Source organism: Paralichthys olivaceus, chromosome 24, assembly GCF_024713975.1.
Source record: "Paralichthys olivaceus isolate ysfri-2021 chromosome 24, ASM2471397v2, whole genome shotgun sequence".
Lineage (NCBI taxonomy): Eukaryota > Metazoa > Chordata > Actinopteri > Pleuronectiformes > Paralichthyidae > Paralichthys > Paralichthys olivaceus.
The window spans coordinates 12212275-12226894 of NC_091116.1; the positions used below are offsets into that span (position 1 = coordinate 12212275).

Sequence of the window (14620 nt, forward strand, 5' to 3'; positions counted from 1 at the left end):
TAAAATGGTAAAATCTAAAATACAAAGACAGAAAAATGATCAAATGTTGTAATGATTGTTTCTCTACAGGACAGACAGTCCGTCCAAAGAGCCAGTGTGAGCAGCACAGAGACAGTCTGCAGAGTGGAGTGGATCTGAGTGGAGAGCTAAGTGTCGGAGCCTTCATCCCTCAGTGTGACTCTGACGGACGCTACCGTCAACTGCAGGTGATCACTGACTGACAAGAGCGCACGGCCGACCGATGACCCGAGTAAAAAACATGCAGATTTTAAAAGGTGTCATTATTTATTCCAGTGCCACGGATCCACTGGACATTGTTGGTGTGTGGACATTAGGGGACAGGAGAGAGCAGGAACCAGGACTCCACCTGGTACGGCTCCCAAAGACTGTGACAGACCAGGTATCAACTCTTACTTTTCCTTCACATACACGGGTATTTAATTAAAAGATTGGTGTATATGTTTAAATGTTCCTGTGTTTTATTCATCTCTATCTCCCCAGATGAACCAGAGCGTCCTAAAACTCACTGTGAGCAGCACAGAGACGGTGTTCAGACGACCAGTCCAGAGGGGTATCCTCTACTCGGAGTGTTTGTGCCTGAGTGTGATGCTAATGGACACTACAGACAATTACAGGTCAGAGCTTTATTTCATTGACAAACGTTATTTTCATACCTGTAATCTAACCTTGTATTGACATTAAAACAAATTCATTTTGATTTTTTTTCCGATTTTAGTGCCACGACTCCACTGGACATTGTTGGTGCGTGGACAGTAGGGGGCAGGAGAGAGCAGGAACCAGGACCTCACCTGGTACATCACCTGTCGACTGTGGCCGACCAGGTGAGTCTGCTGTGAAACACTTATTCACATATTGGATTGGCTGTACGCACTTTATTTAATCTCAGGGAATGTCATTCTTCTGTTTCCGTTGTATTTGGATTTGAGCCTGTTTTCCTATTTGACAAATTCCTTTAAATTAACTTAGTTTCAGATTATTTTCCTTTTAAAACACAACACTTTATTTTTTATTTTATCTTACTCACTTTGATTTATCTGTTCTTTCTTGGGATTTTATTGTTTTATATAAACTACATTTCTATTAATTTCTATGCTTATATTTTTGATTTTATCAGGAAATGTGTCGAAGATATTAATTTATAGTGTAAATGTATTTTGTGTTTTCCTCCCCAGATGAACCAGAGCGTCCAAAAACTCACTGTGAGCACCACAGAGACAGTGTGCAGACCACGGGTCCAGAGGGAGACCGTCTAATCGGAGTGTTTGTGCCTGAATGTGACGCTAATGGACAGTACACATCACTGCAGGTCAGCACCTGATGACTGACGGATAAACTGACAGCTTTTTTGAATTTAACCTCAAGTAACATTAAATATTTTTCAGTGCCATGGTTCTTCTGGACATTGTTGGTGTGTGGACAGTAGAGGACAGGAAAGAGCGGGTACCAGGACATCGCCTGGTGCAACACCTACAGACTGTGACAGACCAGGTGAAAAGAAAAAATACACAAACCTCTCCCTCGCTTCGACTCCACACGATCGTCTGAAACATATTTGTTATGAGCAGTGACGGTACCAGCATCAGCACGCGTATTATGTCATGGCTCTCTAAGGCTTTCTCCGTGAACCCGTGAGACCCCAATTTCTCAAGTCAATGACAAGTCAAACAGACACCACATTTATGTGAGTGTGTGTCTAACCTTGTGAGTGGTGCACTGCTGAGGTTATTGGGTCATAGCCTTGGAATGCCTGGAAAAACAGGTGATATCACTGTGAGACGGAGTGTGTGTGTGTAACGGGAAGTTCAAAATTAATTATGTGGGAGTGCAAGGGTAACGTGAAGCTAAAAAACCTGAGGAAACAAAGTACATGTGGTGTCGCAGTTGTTTTCTTTCTTAAATGAACAAAAGGTTTTACTGTATATTAGCTGGATAACATACATCTCAAACTTCAGGGCATAGTCAAGAAGATTATGGATATCTGCTGTTTTGCAATCATTTAATATAAACATAATCCTGTTATTGTCCATTTGTCTCATCCAGCTGAACCAGAGCGTCCTAAAACTCACTGTGAGCACCACAGAGACAGTGTTCAGACCACCAGTCCAGAGGGGCATCCTCTACTCGGAGCATACGTACCTCAGTGTGATGCTAATGGACACTACACTCCACTGCAGGTCAGCATCTTACTTGTTTACATGTGATTTATTGATGTTTGATATGAGTCTGACTTGCATTAAAAAGAATTTTAGACCTTATACCTAAATTATCATTCGTTATTGCTTCAGTGCCACAGCTCTACTGGTCACTGTTGGTGCGTGGACAACAGGGGGCAGGAGAGAGGAGGAACCAGGACTTCACCTGGTACACAACCTAAAGACTGTGACCAACCAGGTGAGGGGAGAGATCCTGCACAATGTTCCTTCATGAATCTTTTTATGAATTCATGCATTAATCCAATTTTTTGAAATCTCCTCAGATGAACCTGTGCGTCCTAAAACTCACTGTGAGCAGCACAGAGACAGTGTTCAGACCACCAGTCCAGAGGGGTATCCTCTGCTCGGAGTGTTTGTGCCTCAGTGTGATGCTCATGGACACTACACATCTCAACAGGTATCATTGTGATTGTGTTGTAAATAAGAAATACTGCTTTATTCAGTATCTGTATTGTCGTTCACACAACTGTTACGTTTGTTTCAGTGCATTGGTTCTACTGGTCACTGCTGGTGCGTGGACAACAGGGGGCAGGAGAGAGGAGGAACCAGGACTGCACCTGGTACACAACCTAAAGACTGTGACAGACCAGGTAACACTGCAGTTTCTAGCTGCCCCAGCTCTGCTGCATCTAAACTTGTCAGGGCACGTATTCAATAATGGGTCCTATATTAATGGGGGGACCAAAATGAAGAGGATAGATGATTCAGTCCCAAAATGTACATTATGCAACTCTCTGAATGAACTGTGAGGAGTGAAGAGAAAGGTTTAGCAGCCTAGCCAAAGGAGATTTATTTCAGTCCCTGCAGGGTACGTGTAGAGCTTGAGCAAATCAGCAACAGCAGTATGGTGTGGAGGGAATAAGCAGTGTGCTCAGTACAAACCATGTGGTACCTCAGTGCAGACAGAGTCTGCACAGCCCCCAGTGAGTGGAACCAGTCGGGGAGAATCCAGTTTATCCTAAAACTCAGAAAGTCTGAAATGAATCACGTCTGTATATCTCCTGCTGCCTTGTTAATATTTACAAATCTGTTGTTTCCAGACGAGCCAGAGCGTCCTCAAACTCACTGTGAGCGCCACAGAGACAGTGTGCAGACCACCAGTCCAGGAGCCTACATACCTCAGTGTGATGCTAATGGACAGTACTCACCACTGCAGGTCAGCATCTTACTTGATGTTTGAATATTTCTTTGACTAACATCGAAAAAGAATTACAGACCTAATACCTAAATTATCATTCATTATTGTTTCAGTGCCACAGCTCTACTGGTCACTGTTGGTGCGTGGACAACAGGGGGCAGGAGAGAGGAGGAACCAGGACTCCACCTGGTACACAACCTAAAGACTGTGACCAACCAGGTGAGGTGCAGTCTATCAGTCAAATGAATATAGTTCATTCACTAGTTGCAGGATGATTACGTAACTTTTCTCAAGCGTTCTGCAGAAATCTGGATTGTTAGAAGTTGTAGACGCAAATGAGAATACTTGACGAGCTGATTTACAGTAGAAGTTTATAAAGTATAAAGTTTATACATGTTGGGAAATGTCCATGATGAATGCCAGGTACACACGGTACAGCAGAGGTCGTATCAACACTACTGCAGTCATTATGGCATCAAAGAGGATGGAGAGGTCCAGTTTAACCTCCCATGAAGTATAATGTTTACTCAGTGAAGGATCATTTAGATGATATGACCCAGACCTGAGACATACGATACGCTCGAAACACTTTGTTAGTCCGTGAAAAACATGTGTAACCTCGTTAATGTTTCCCAGACGAACCAGAGCGTCCGAAAACTCACTGTGAGCACCATCGCGAAAGATCGCAGACCCCCAGTCCAGAGGGGTATCCTGTAGTTGGAGCTTTTGTCCCTCAGTGTGATGCTAACGGACAGTACACACCACTGCAGGTCAGCACCGACAGATGAGATTGTGTTTTACTTTGGTTCAAGTATCTTGAAAAGAATTTTAGACATAGTACTGAAAGGATTTTTCCGTGTTAGTGCCATGGCTCCTCTGGACACTGTTGGTGCGTGGACAACAGGGGGCAGGAGAGAGCGGGAACCAGGACTTCACCTGGTACACAACCTAAAGACTGTGACCAACCAGGTGAGACTAGAAACATCATGCAAGTGTCGCAGAGAAAGAAAAGTTCATGAAAGGTTCTGTCTGTGAAGTTCAAAAACTTAATTCTCTCCAGATGAACCAGAGCGTCCTAAAACTCACTGTGAGCACCACAGAGACAGTGTCCAGACCACCAGTCCAGAGGGGCATCCCATCCTTGGAGCTTATGTCCCTCAGTGTGATGATCAAGGACAGTTTCGACCTCAGCAGGTAAGACTGTGATTTCTCTACACATTTCTTTGTGTCTTTCTGTGTATTTTTACTGATGATAATATTCGTATACGTATTTAGTGTCACAGTTCCACTGGACATTGTTGGTGCGTGGACAGTAGGGGCCAGGAGAGAGCGGGAACCAGAACTTCATCTGGTTCACAACGGGTCGACTGTGACAAACCAGGTGAGACTGTTTTCACTACTGAAGACATTTGGATTTCACAGGTATGACCTGTTAACACATGACCCACTCCCGTGATCAAACACACATGCTACATGCTCCTGCAGCTGTTAATGTCTCCTCAACGACGACAAACCTGACAAATCTGGGTCTCGTCATTTTAAATGTTTCTTCCTGAGGGGACTGTTGGGCCTTGGTGGAGGTTTGTGCTCTCCTGATGGTAAAAATACTGCATAATCATTTTAATCCCTAATTTCTCCAGGAAAAAAACACGCAAGTTCTCTTGTGCTGCCCACCCATGTGTCCGTGAATCCATAGAAATATATGATTTACCCGTGGTGCAGGATTCTGGTTGAGATATTCTTGCTTCTCTCTCTCTTGATCTCTAACATACACATGGAGGCCGTTCTATAAATTCAGTCTGGGCTATAAATTCCATTTATGATCGTCCAAACATCTGAAGTGGTCACTTTGTGGTGTGATGAGCTGCAGGCTGTTGCCGTGCAACCAAACGAAAACAAGCCGTGGCTTCCCTGACCAGCGGAGTGACAGCATGGTGTTTCACCCCCCCCCCAACGGCCCAGACAAACACAAACACACACACACACACACACACACACGTAATCCTCTGGATTTGTGGATATGTAAATTTTCTCTGCTTTCTAAGAACCCAACATATTTTGTTTCATTCCCGCTGTGCTTCAGACTCAGCTGCACTCATTCACACCTGGAAGCTGCCCAGTACAACCACAGTCGTCTTTTTATCTGTGGCCTCTGCTCTGGGACGGTATTCAGGGATTTCTCAGTAATGGGCCAGGATGCGGGAGGCAGCAGCATTTCCTGCTCAGCTTTTGGGTTTTTTTTAGGGATATCGTCCTGGTCCAAGGAGCTGTTAACTTCTCTGATCTCTCACTACGAATATCATCCTGATTTTATCCTCAGTGTAGAAGCTGTGCAGAACTTAACACACAGAGGGAGAGAGGGAGGCCTGTGTAAACATGAGTGGAAGTCTAAAGTGGTTTCGGGTTTAGTTTTAAAGCTCTGTTATCAAGTGAGTTATTAAAGGGATTTTACAAGATAAACTGTTTTGACAAAAGCAAAATGTGTAGACGTGTCTGTGCCTTTTTAAACACAGGGTCTCCTCACACCATTTATCAAGCGCTCGACCTATCACTGTCATATAAACCTCCAACCCTGAGTGTCTCCTCCACTCTCTCTCCCTTAATCTACCCGATCAATAAAAGTTACAACGCCATAACATATCTCAAAAAGCTCCATTGAATAGAAAATTAATATATAGTTGAATAAATAACCATAAATTATAACCGAATAGGATCTGAACTCTTATTTTACGGCCATGTAAGATTATATTTAGCTTTAAAATTAAAACGTTTGATTCGTGTCCCCCTCAGTCCATGTTGCTCCGACCCAGCGACCCGAGAGTGTGTGTGAGCGATGGAGGGTCAGTTTGATTGAGCACTATGGTGGAAGACCAGACCCACAACAATACGTGCCCCAGTGCGAGCCCGATGGACAATTCAGGTACACAACACACACACACACTCAAAAACACTGTGTGCAGCTTGAGCAGAAATGACTCAGTCCTGCTTATTTCATGTGTTCGTCCCTCTCAGTCCAGTCCAGTGTTACGGGGAGACCACATACTGCTGGTGTGTGGACCAGGACGGACGGGAGGTTCCTGGTACACGATCGCACGACGTTGTCAAACCTGCCTGTGAGTGTCTTACCTCCTGTAACACACACCTCTTGTTGTTTACATCGTGGAAATAACATGAAACTTTGCTGTTTCTGAAAACTGTTTGTTTCCGTTCAATCCTCCAATCCAGGCCTCCCCTCAGTGGCCCCTCCCACCGTGCGGCCACTGCCCCGTCCAAATGTTACCCCCCCGCCGAACGCAGACGTCACGCTGCTGTACGCTCAGGGACAGAAAATCGGGGCGCTGCCTCTCAATGGGACCAGGCTCGATGCAACTCGCTCCAAAACACTGCTGACTCTGCATGTGAGAGACGAAGAGCTGCGTGTCTGCTTGTGTTCATGTTCTGATGTTGTTGAAATGTGTTAATGTATCTCATTTGTGTGCTTGTGTGTCTCCAGGGTTCCATAGTTGTTGGTCTCGCCTATGACTGCAAAGACAACCAGGTCTTTTGGACAGATTTGTCTGCAAGAACAATCAACAGAGCTTCAATGGTGCCGGGAGCCGAGCCTGAGATTCTCATTAACACAAGTAAATCCCACACTCCTCTCCTCGCACTTCATTCCAAGTATAACTGCAGTGTTTTAAACGATCTCAACACTTTCTGTGTGGTCTCTGCAGATCTGGTCAGTCCAGAGGGTTTGGCCGTGGACGTCAAACGTAGGCTGATGTTCTGGGTCGACTCCACACCTGACCTGATTGAGAGCGCTAACCTGGACGGCAGCGGGAGGAAGACGCTGTTCGACACAGACTTGGTCAACCCCCGGGCCATCATAGTGGTCTCTTCAACTGGGTAAACACCTTTTTCTGGACATTTGTGGTTGTGCTGATCTTCTCGTGACACCAGAGATGGTTCTCACATTCAGCCCCTCTGGAAAAATTCCAGTAAAAGATGAGTGCAGGTCTGAAAGCAGCTTTACAAATCTCCTCCCAGACCAAGACACAAACAAGAGCCCACACACACTTGGAGTGTAGCGTCCTGGAGGTGCTCCGCCCTGCAGAATGAGACGCAGCCCTCACTGTGTCTGCTTTTATATCAGACCAGGGAACAGATGGGTTTCAGCCCATTAGCACAAGCATGAAATCAAACACACACGTCCTCAGACGGAGCGAGTCAAGCAACAAGGCCTGTAACTAATTCATTAGCACAGTGAACGTTACGTTGTAAAGCCGTTTGACAGAAGGGATTTTGTTGAGTCTGGTTTCTGGAGCCGAGAGACAGTGAGGTAAACACATCAGTGTGAGTCGGGCCGTCCGAGGAACATCCACGGGTTCGGGTTTCAGGGAGGAGTTTTTCTTTGGTCGTGTATTTTTGATAATTCAGTCATTAGTCATTAGTTTGTGACGTTTAGTGCTTTCACTGTCGGTGTTGAGCCAAGAAAACTGCTGGATTTACTGATGCTATTAACCCTGGACACACACACACACACACACACACACACACGCGCGCACACACACACACACACACACACACACACACACACAGAATATAGGAGGTCTTCGTTGGTCGGCTCTCCAGGAATAACATCTGCTTTTCATCATCGCAACTAATCACATAATCAACAGGTACACGTGTGTGTGTGTGTGTGTGTGTGTGTGTGTGTGTGATACAAATGATTAAACATAGCAGCAATAACCCAAATCATAAAACCTCAAATGTATGTTTCTCATTATTAGTTTGACAGTTTATTTTCTGCCTCAAGGTCAAGTGTGTGTGTGTGTTTTGAAAAAAGGCCAAGTCCTAAAGGTAATTACTGCTTCACACGGGTACACTTATGATTAAGCACATGCTTTGGGATTTCTGTGCCTGCACATGTTCCCCTTATACACACACACATACTTACACACGCACAGACGCACACAGCAAAGCAAACACACAAAAAGTACAAGTACACACATTATAAAGGCATGCACTGCTCATCCATCACCATCTGCTCACCTATACATTAACAACGTAACTTGATTTACACACTCGTAAACCCATGGTGTGTGTGTGTGTGTGTGTGTGTGTGTGTGTGTGTGTGTGTGTGTGTGTGTGTGTGTGTGTGTGTGTGTGTGTGTGTGTGTGTGTGTGTGTGTGTGTGTGTGTGTGTGTGTGTGTGTTGATTGCTCATGTGGTGTGTATTACCTGTAGTTCCCAGTGGACGACCCACATGTGCACCATCATCCACAGATGAGAAGCTGTGTGGCGTAATGAGGAGCCCACACACACTCACACTATCGTCCTGAGCAAATGTTTGAAATAACAAAAAATGATTTGATTTTTTTTTAACAGAAACACGTCACAAAATAAAATAAAATAAATATAGAGTTCATTCTACTCTGGAAAACACGTCTGCCTCCGCGTGGGAGATGTTTTTCTGATGTATACACACGAACAACCCCCCAAAACAGCTGTGGAAGAGCTGAGGTCAAAGGCCGCACGTTGCTCAGAGTAACCTGACCGTGACCTCATCAACATGAGACAGCTGCTCCCCCGAGCCCTGTGCTCTTGTGCGCTTGTGTACCCACCTATGTGCGTGCGGCTGAGTGCAAGCTTGTGTGTGTGGTTTTCCTCCTGTCTCTTTATATTAGCCAGATCCCAGCGCTCATCACAAAACAAGAAAAAAGTCAGAGTAGCGTCACAAACGGGTCAAATTCAACGGAGATGATGTTGAACACTCATGAACAAATACATTCTGGAGTCTGACCTCTCGTCTGCGTCTCCCTGCAGGACTCTGTACTGGACAGACTGGAACAGAGAGGCTCCGAAGATCGAGTGCGCATCAGTGGACGGTCAGAACCGCAGGGTGGTGGTGTCTGAAGGGATCGGTTTGCCCAACGCTCTCACATACGACTACTCGTCTGGGAAAATCTGCTGGGCCGATGCAGGTACACACGACGTCTACAGCTACACTTTAAAAAGAGCTTGTTTAAGAAACAAATGTTTTGAAAATGTCTTTGATGAACTGATGTTAACAAGTTGCAGGATAAAGCATCACACAGCATGTTTTGCTCCTGATTTCAGGTACAAAGCGTTTAGAGTGCATATCTCCAGACGGGTCCGGTCACAGAGTCGTCCACTCCAACCTCAACTACCCGTTCAGCTTGGTTTACTACAGGAACCACTTCTACTACTCCGACTGGAGGAGGTAGCCATCTTTCTTCTGTGTATATGTGAATCACCACCGATCATAATAAACACGAGGCCGTGCTGTCTCGACCATCCTCGTCCCCGGTGCCTGACTCTCTCTCTCTGTCCGCTGCCTCACAGGGACGGTGTGATCGTAGTGAGCAAAGACAGCAGTCAGTTCACAGACGAATACCTGCCCGACCAGCGCTCACACCTCTACGGCATCGCCATAGCAACTACCGGCTGTCTATCAGGTGAGACATGTGTGTTGTATAAACAGAAGCACTTTGTCGGATGTTTGATTTAATACTGAAAAACACACACACACACAGAGTTTTCAAGGTGTCACACACAGTGAGCTCATCGGTGTGTGTGCAGTGATGTCATCTCATCAGTCATCTCCCTCCAGATGTCACCTCAACAGGAACTCAGCGGTTACGCCACAGAAAACAGACTGAGGGCGTATTTTAAACTCTTATTCTCGTAAACCTTGGCTGAAGTCACCTCCACGCAAGAATCCACCATTCCGTGTTCAGACCTTTTTTATTCAGCCAAACTAAATGCAGCTTTTGTTGTGTGGTAAAAACCAAAGTTTGTGTTTGACCGACCTCACAGCTCTTCCTCTTTGTGTGTCTGCGGCGACTTGACACACACCCAATGAAAGAGAACAATGATTACACAGCTGCGGCCCTCTACCTGTATTTTGTGTTTGTGTGCGTCATGTTTGATGTGGTGATGTGTGCAGATGGAGTCTTTTCAAAGCCTCACTTTTTAAGTACAAAGTCGCGCTCTAAACACAGGATAATCCCTAAAGTCGCCCCTCGGCAGATGTCAAAGCTGCGCGCGTCTGACGAGCGTAAAATCTGCTCACGATGGAGTCAGACAATTCACAAAAGTTTGTCCATTCGTTCCCTCTCAGGACAAGATGTCATGTCTGCGTGTTCTCAGACGTAATAACAGCCGCCCGCTTCAAAGCTGTGGATGTGTGGTGTAATTCTGACCATGATGACAGTTCTGAAACACACTTGTTAGGCAGGTTGTAAGAGGCTTAAAAGCTGTTATTGTTAAATACGCCAACACACACACACAGACACACACACACACACACACTCTTTACTGAGATAACTGAGTTGTGACAGAGAAGCAAAGCCCTGCACTTAAGCAGGGTCTGTTTGTTCTGTCATTAGGCCGCTGCAGCCGTAAAGCTTTCATCCTTTCACATGTGGATTCACACAGGAAGAGAAAATTAGACCTTTACCGCTTCATTTCCACCTGGACCCTCACACTCAGAGGAAAAAAAAGGAGGTTTCTACTTCCACTTTTCTGTCTAAATGTGCGAGGTGTGTTTTCACAGGGAGCCACTAACGACGGACTGGCGGGCGCAAGAATCTTTTGGTGCTAAAATTCTGGGGGTGATTCCCGAACACACCTCAGCTCTCCAGGTTCCCTCGGAGGAAAGGGGAGACGTCTCCCCGTTGGCAGATTGAACGTCGGAGCAAATTTACAACCCCCTCCACGTACCCTGACCCTAAAGATATAACCCCAAAATAAGTGTTTTGTAAATTTGTTTTATACCTCATTTTTAGGCTTTTTTTCTTCTACTGTATTTTTTTACGTGAGTTGTTTTTGTTCCATTGATAAAAAGCTACACAACGATGAAAATCGGATTTTAAATGTATGAGTTGAGTTTTTTCTGTTCCTCAGCGTCTGCTTTCGTTCAGGTCGACTGGTCACACTGGGGTTTTTTAAAGTCAATCTTTTTTTATAGTTAAAAACAGATTCAAAAACAGTGTGAGATTATAGAAAATTAGCTTTTAGCATCATGACAACAACAAAACCTGGTATCATCAGCACTGATTTCTTCAAACCATCAGTGAGTGAATTATATTGTGTTAATCTGATGATCGGTAAGAATCTGTTTCCCTCTGTGTGCCATGATCAGATCAGACAGACCTGCCACATCTCTGCACTACTTATCTGTATTTCACACCTTTTGTTGTTTTTTTTTACAAAAATACTTTTACCGTTTCTACTACATTTGAAATCTATCTTTTTATAAGATGTGATATTTATAACAATAAAAATGTGATTTGGTACTTGACGTTGTATCGTGAGGATTTCACACAGGAAGCACAAGAGACAAACTGCGTTGAGCTGGATTTATCTCATTTCATACGGCGTCAGTGAAAACCATCAAAATAACATTTACTTCCATCTGATAAACAGGTTTTTTTTAAATATTTCTGAGGTATGCATTGATTTGGGGGCGGTTACAGCAGCTTGAAGATGATCAGAAGGTTGGAACTCAGTTTCTGAAAAAATTAACGATTCAACTTATTGTGTTTTACACAGCTCGTCTTCAAGACAACGTCTGAAAAGAATTTGCTCCAAATCCCGAGAAATGGAGAAAACAAATAATTTCTGTCCAAAAAAAACTAAAAACTTATTTTCTTCTCAAACAATTTAAAACTCCCGTGGTTCAGTCCCGCCCTTCCTCTAATGTCCCTCTTCATCCTCGCTCTCATCTGCCGACCTTGCCCAGCCGGTGGTCGGTCTTCGGGTCGGCGATGATGGCCTGCACGGCTACGATGGCCTCGTTGATCTTGGTCTGAAGCTCCCGCAGCTCCTCGATGTGCAGCAGGCGCAGGATCTGAGCCGCTTCGTTTAGGGTCGCATCTGAGGAGCCAGAGCGTGTTTTTACTCTCCCACGACACCACTTCATGTCAACACACCCAAACTATCCCCTCGTGTACGTTTGATTTCATGATGTGGAAAATGAAGCGCTCACCTCCAGTGTCGAAACCCAAGGTGTGTTTGTCTAAAGTTACTGGAACTCCCTGGACCCAAGAGGAAAACATACGTGAGTGAGAACACAGTCAAAGCAACACAATTGTTATTGTCATTAAAATGTGAAAGGTTTAAATAGACATGCGGACAACAAAATAATTTGGACATGTAAAGTTACCTCTCTGTTCTGGCTGGCTTTAGCGATGGCTTCTGGGGAAAGTCTCTCTTGGATCAGAATACGAATGGCCTGAAAGAAACAGACACATCTCTTCAACATTTATAAAGTCTTTCATTAAGTTTTCTGTCAGTGTCAGCTGGATTCATATGAAGAGAACGTGATTTCATCTTAAAACATCCGCTCTCTCACCTTGAGCATGACCAGGTAGTCGTCGTGCCGTTGGATTTTGAGGATGTTGGACAGAGCCGTCACTCCTGCTTTGAAATCTGGTGAATTAACTGAAAAACAAACAGATTCTGTTTTTAATGAGGAGGAGGAGGAGGAGGAGGGTGTGAGGTGCAATGAAAGAGTTTGATTACTGTCGAGGTTGACCAGAGGGTCGATAGGTTGGTCGCTGTTACTGGAGGCTGCCAGCGGCTGACAGTTCTTATACTTCTCCACTGAGGACAGACGATAAAAACAAATGCAGGTTATTCTTCTTGGTTTAGCAGCAGAGAAAAGTACATGTGAGCTGGCACGAGCAGGAAACATTTCTCTTCCAACAGCTACATCTAGTGGTCTTTGTGAGCATTTCAGCTTATTGCCTTCACTAGAGAAAAGGTGTTCTCTTCTTCTGAATGAACAAAAAAAGCTCAGCGTGTGTTTTAATCTCACCATTGTCTCCATACTCGTAGCGCACGGCCAGACCCAGTAACCAGTCTAGAGCCTCGTGCTTCTCCTGAACTCCAAACGGACAGTTGACGTCCTGCAGGTACTGCACAGAAACACAACAAACACTCAAGTTATTCAGGTTCTCTGGTAGCAGCCAAGACAAGATTCCTGTCTATAACACAGCTTATGTCACATTGAAAGCAAGTGCAGGACTGTGGCGTTGAGCCGGTGTGTGTGAGAGTCTGCCGAGCTCCAGGCTGCAGCGGCTGGAGTCACCTTCTGGAAGGCTGAGGGCCAGTCGGAGCTGGGGATGTTCCTCAGGTTCCCTCGGTCCTCGATCTTGTAGTGTCGGATCTTCTGGTCCTCCAGCCACACGATGCAGTTCCTGTACTGAGTCTCATCTGAGGGAGACACAGACGGGGACACGTCAGAACCAGCAGCTGCATGAAGAGCTCCATGAAAGGGCAGTGATGCAGGAGACAGTACATGTGCAGTAGTATGTGGAGATACTGAAGTAAACGTATCCATGTAAATACATAAATACACCGTTAGAGTATGTAAGTATTAATGGCTTATAGTACAAGTATATAAGGAATACGAGTATTAAATGCAATGTACGAGAAATATGTATAAATGCACCGTAGAATACAACATAGTACTATGTTACATATAGTATAACTGTGTACAGATGTATATATATAAAGGTATAAACTATATATATATATATTTATGTAAATTGAGACAATAAGATGAACAGGTGTGAGTGAATATAGATAAATATAATATAGAATGTGACATCAACATTGAAAACACTGCTAAGAGCTCAATGCTAAACAGCTAACTTCAAAATAAGCGTTGAAATCAGTGGAATTTAAATCTGAACACAGTTGACATTAGCTTTAGTAAGAACTTTAGCATGACGCCGAACAGAAGAAGTGGTGGTGACAGTGTGGCTCCTTCTTTATCTCGTGTTTTCACCAACACGAACACAAGACGAACGTGAAAACTCCAGTTCAGCTGCAGGAGTCTGGTACCGACAGCGACAGGACACGTTAGCTCCACGTTAGCGGCTCCTGGAGGAGAAGGTTCCCACCTGAGAAGTCGCAGCCGGCGGGGTTGTGATAGTCCAGAGCTGTGAGCTTCCTCCGGAACATGTTTGCGGGTGTTTAACCGCAAACGACGGGTTTCTGTGTCCCGCAGCTCGTTAGCTTTAGCTGCTTTCTCCTGCTAGCTGTCAGCGTGGAACTGCGCATGCGCTGCTTGCAGCTTCCTGTTGGGACTGTCAAAGTAAAAGCCACCAACCGGAATATGTATGAATACTATAGTTTATACTACATCATACTAGGTTATACTATATTATCATACATTATACTAGGTTATACTACATTAAACCACATCATAATATATTATACTACATTATACTATATA

The 14620-nt window shown here is 44.7% G+C and overlaps 2 protein-coding genes across 4 annotated transcripts in view; one reads left to right on the forward strand and one right to left on the reverse strand.

Annotated features, from left to right (window-relative positions):
• Positions 1 to 11677, forward strand: part of nid2a (nidogen 2a (osteonidogen)) — a 33602-nt gene extending 21925 nt beyond the window's left edge. For 2 of the 3 annotated variants that reach the window (XM_069520684.1, XM_020104615.2), the window contains 25 exons: positions 70 to 206; positions 295 to 400; positions 502 to 635; positions 737 to 842; positions 1194 to 1327; positions 1404 to 1509; positions 2062 to 2195; positions 2307 to 2412; positions 2498 to 2631; positions 2719 to 2824; positions 3275 to 3390; positions 3486 to 3591; positions 4009 to 4142; positions 4236 to 4341; positions 4433 to 4566; positions 4648 to 4753; positions 6163 to 6292; positions 6385 to 6485; positions 6598 to 6770; positions 6866 to 6995; positions 7086 to 7257; positions 9178 to 9335; positions 9472 to 9595; positions 9718 to 9830; positions 10931 to 11677. In XM_069520684.1, the coding sequence (XP_069376785.1) occupies positions 70 to 206; positions 295 to 400; positions 502 to 635; positions 737 to 842; positions 1194 to 1327; positions 1404 to 1509; positions 2062 to 2195; positions 2307 to 2412; positions 2498 to 2631; positions 2719 to 2824; positions 3275 to 3390; positions 3486 to 3591; positions 4009 to 4142; positions 4236 to 4341; positions 4433 to 4566; positions 4648 to 4753; positions 6163 to 6292; positions 6385 to 6485; positions 6598 to 6770; positions 6866 to 6995; positions 7086 to 7257; positions 9178 to 9335; positions 9472 to 9595; positions 9718 to 9830; positions 10931 to 10941 (3017 nt within the window). In that variant the 3' untranslated portion in view covers positions 10942 to 11677. The remainder of the gene's footprint in view (positions 1 to 69; positions 207 to 294; positions 401 to 501; positions 636 to 736; positions 843 to 1193; positions 1328 to 1403; positions 1510 to 2061; positions 2196 to 2306; positions 2413 to 2497; positions 2632 to 2718; positions 2825 to 3274; positions 3391 to 3485; positions 3592 to 4008; positions 4143 to 4235; positions 4342 to 4432; positions 4567 to 4647; positions 4754 to 6162; positions 6293 to 6384; positions 6486 to 6597; positions 6771 to 6865; positions 6996 to 7085; positions 7258 to 9177; positions 9336 to 9471; positions 9596 to 9717; positions 9831 to 10930) is intronic. The other variant, XM_069520686.1, reaches the window with a different exon arrangement.
• Positions 11678 to 11721: 44 nt separating this feature from the next.
• rtraf (RNA transcription, translation and transport factor) lies at positions 11722 to 14492 on the reverse strand. Its single transcript, XM_020104624.2, has 8 exons — positions 14286 to 14492; positions 13469 to 13593; positions 13196 to 13295; positions 12901 to 12981; positions 12731 to 12819; positions 12542 to 12610; positions 12365 to 12413; positions 11722 to 12252 (listed from the first exon to the last, which is right to left on the reverse strand). Exons 1-8 carry the CDS (start codon positions 14344 to 14346, stop codon positions 12098 to 12100), a joined length of 729 nt encoding a protein of 242 aa, XP_019960183.1. The 5' UTR covers positions 14347 to 14492; the 3' UTR covers positions 11722 to 12097.
• Positions 14493 to 14620: the final 128 nt, after the last annotated feature.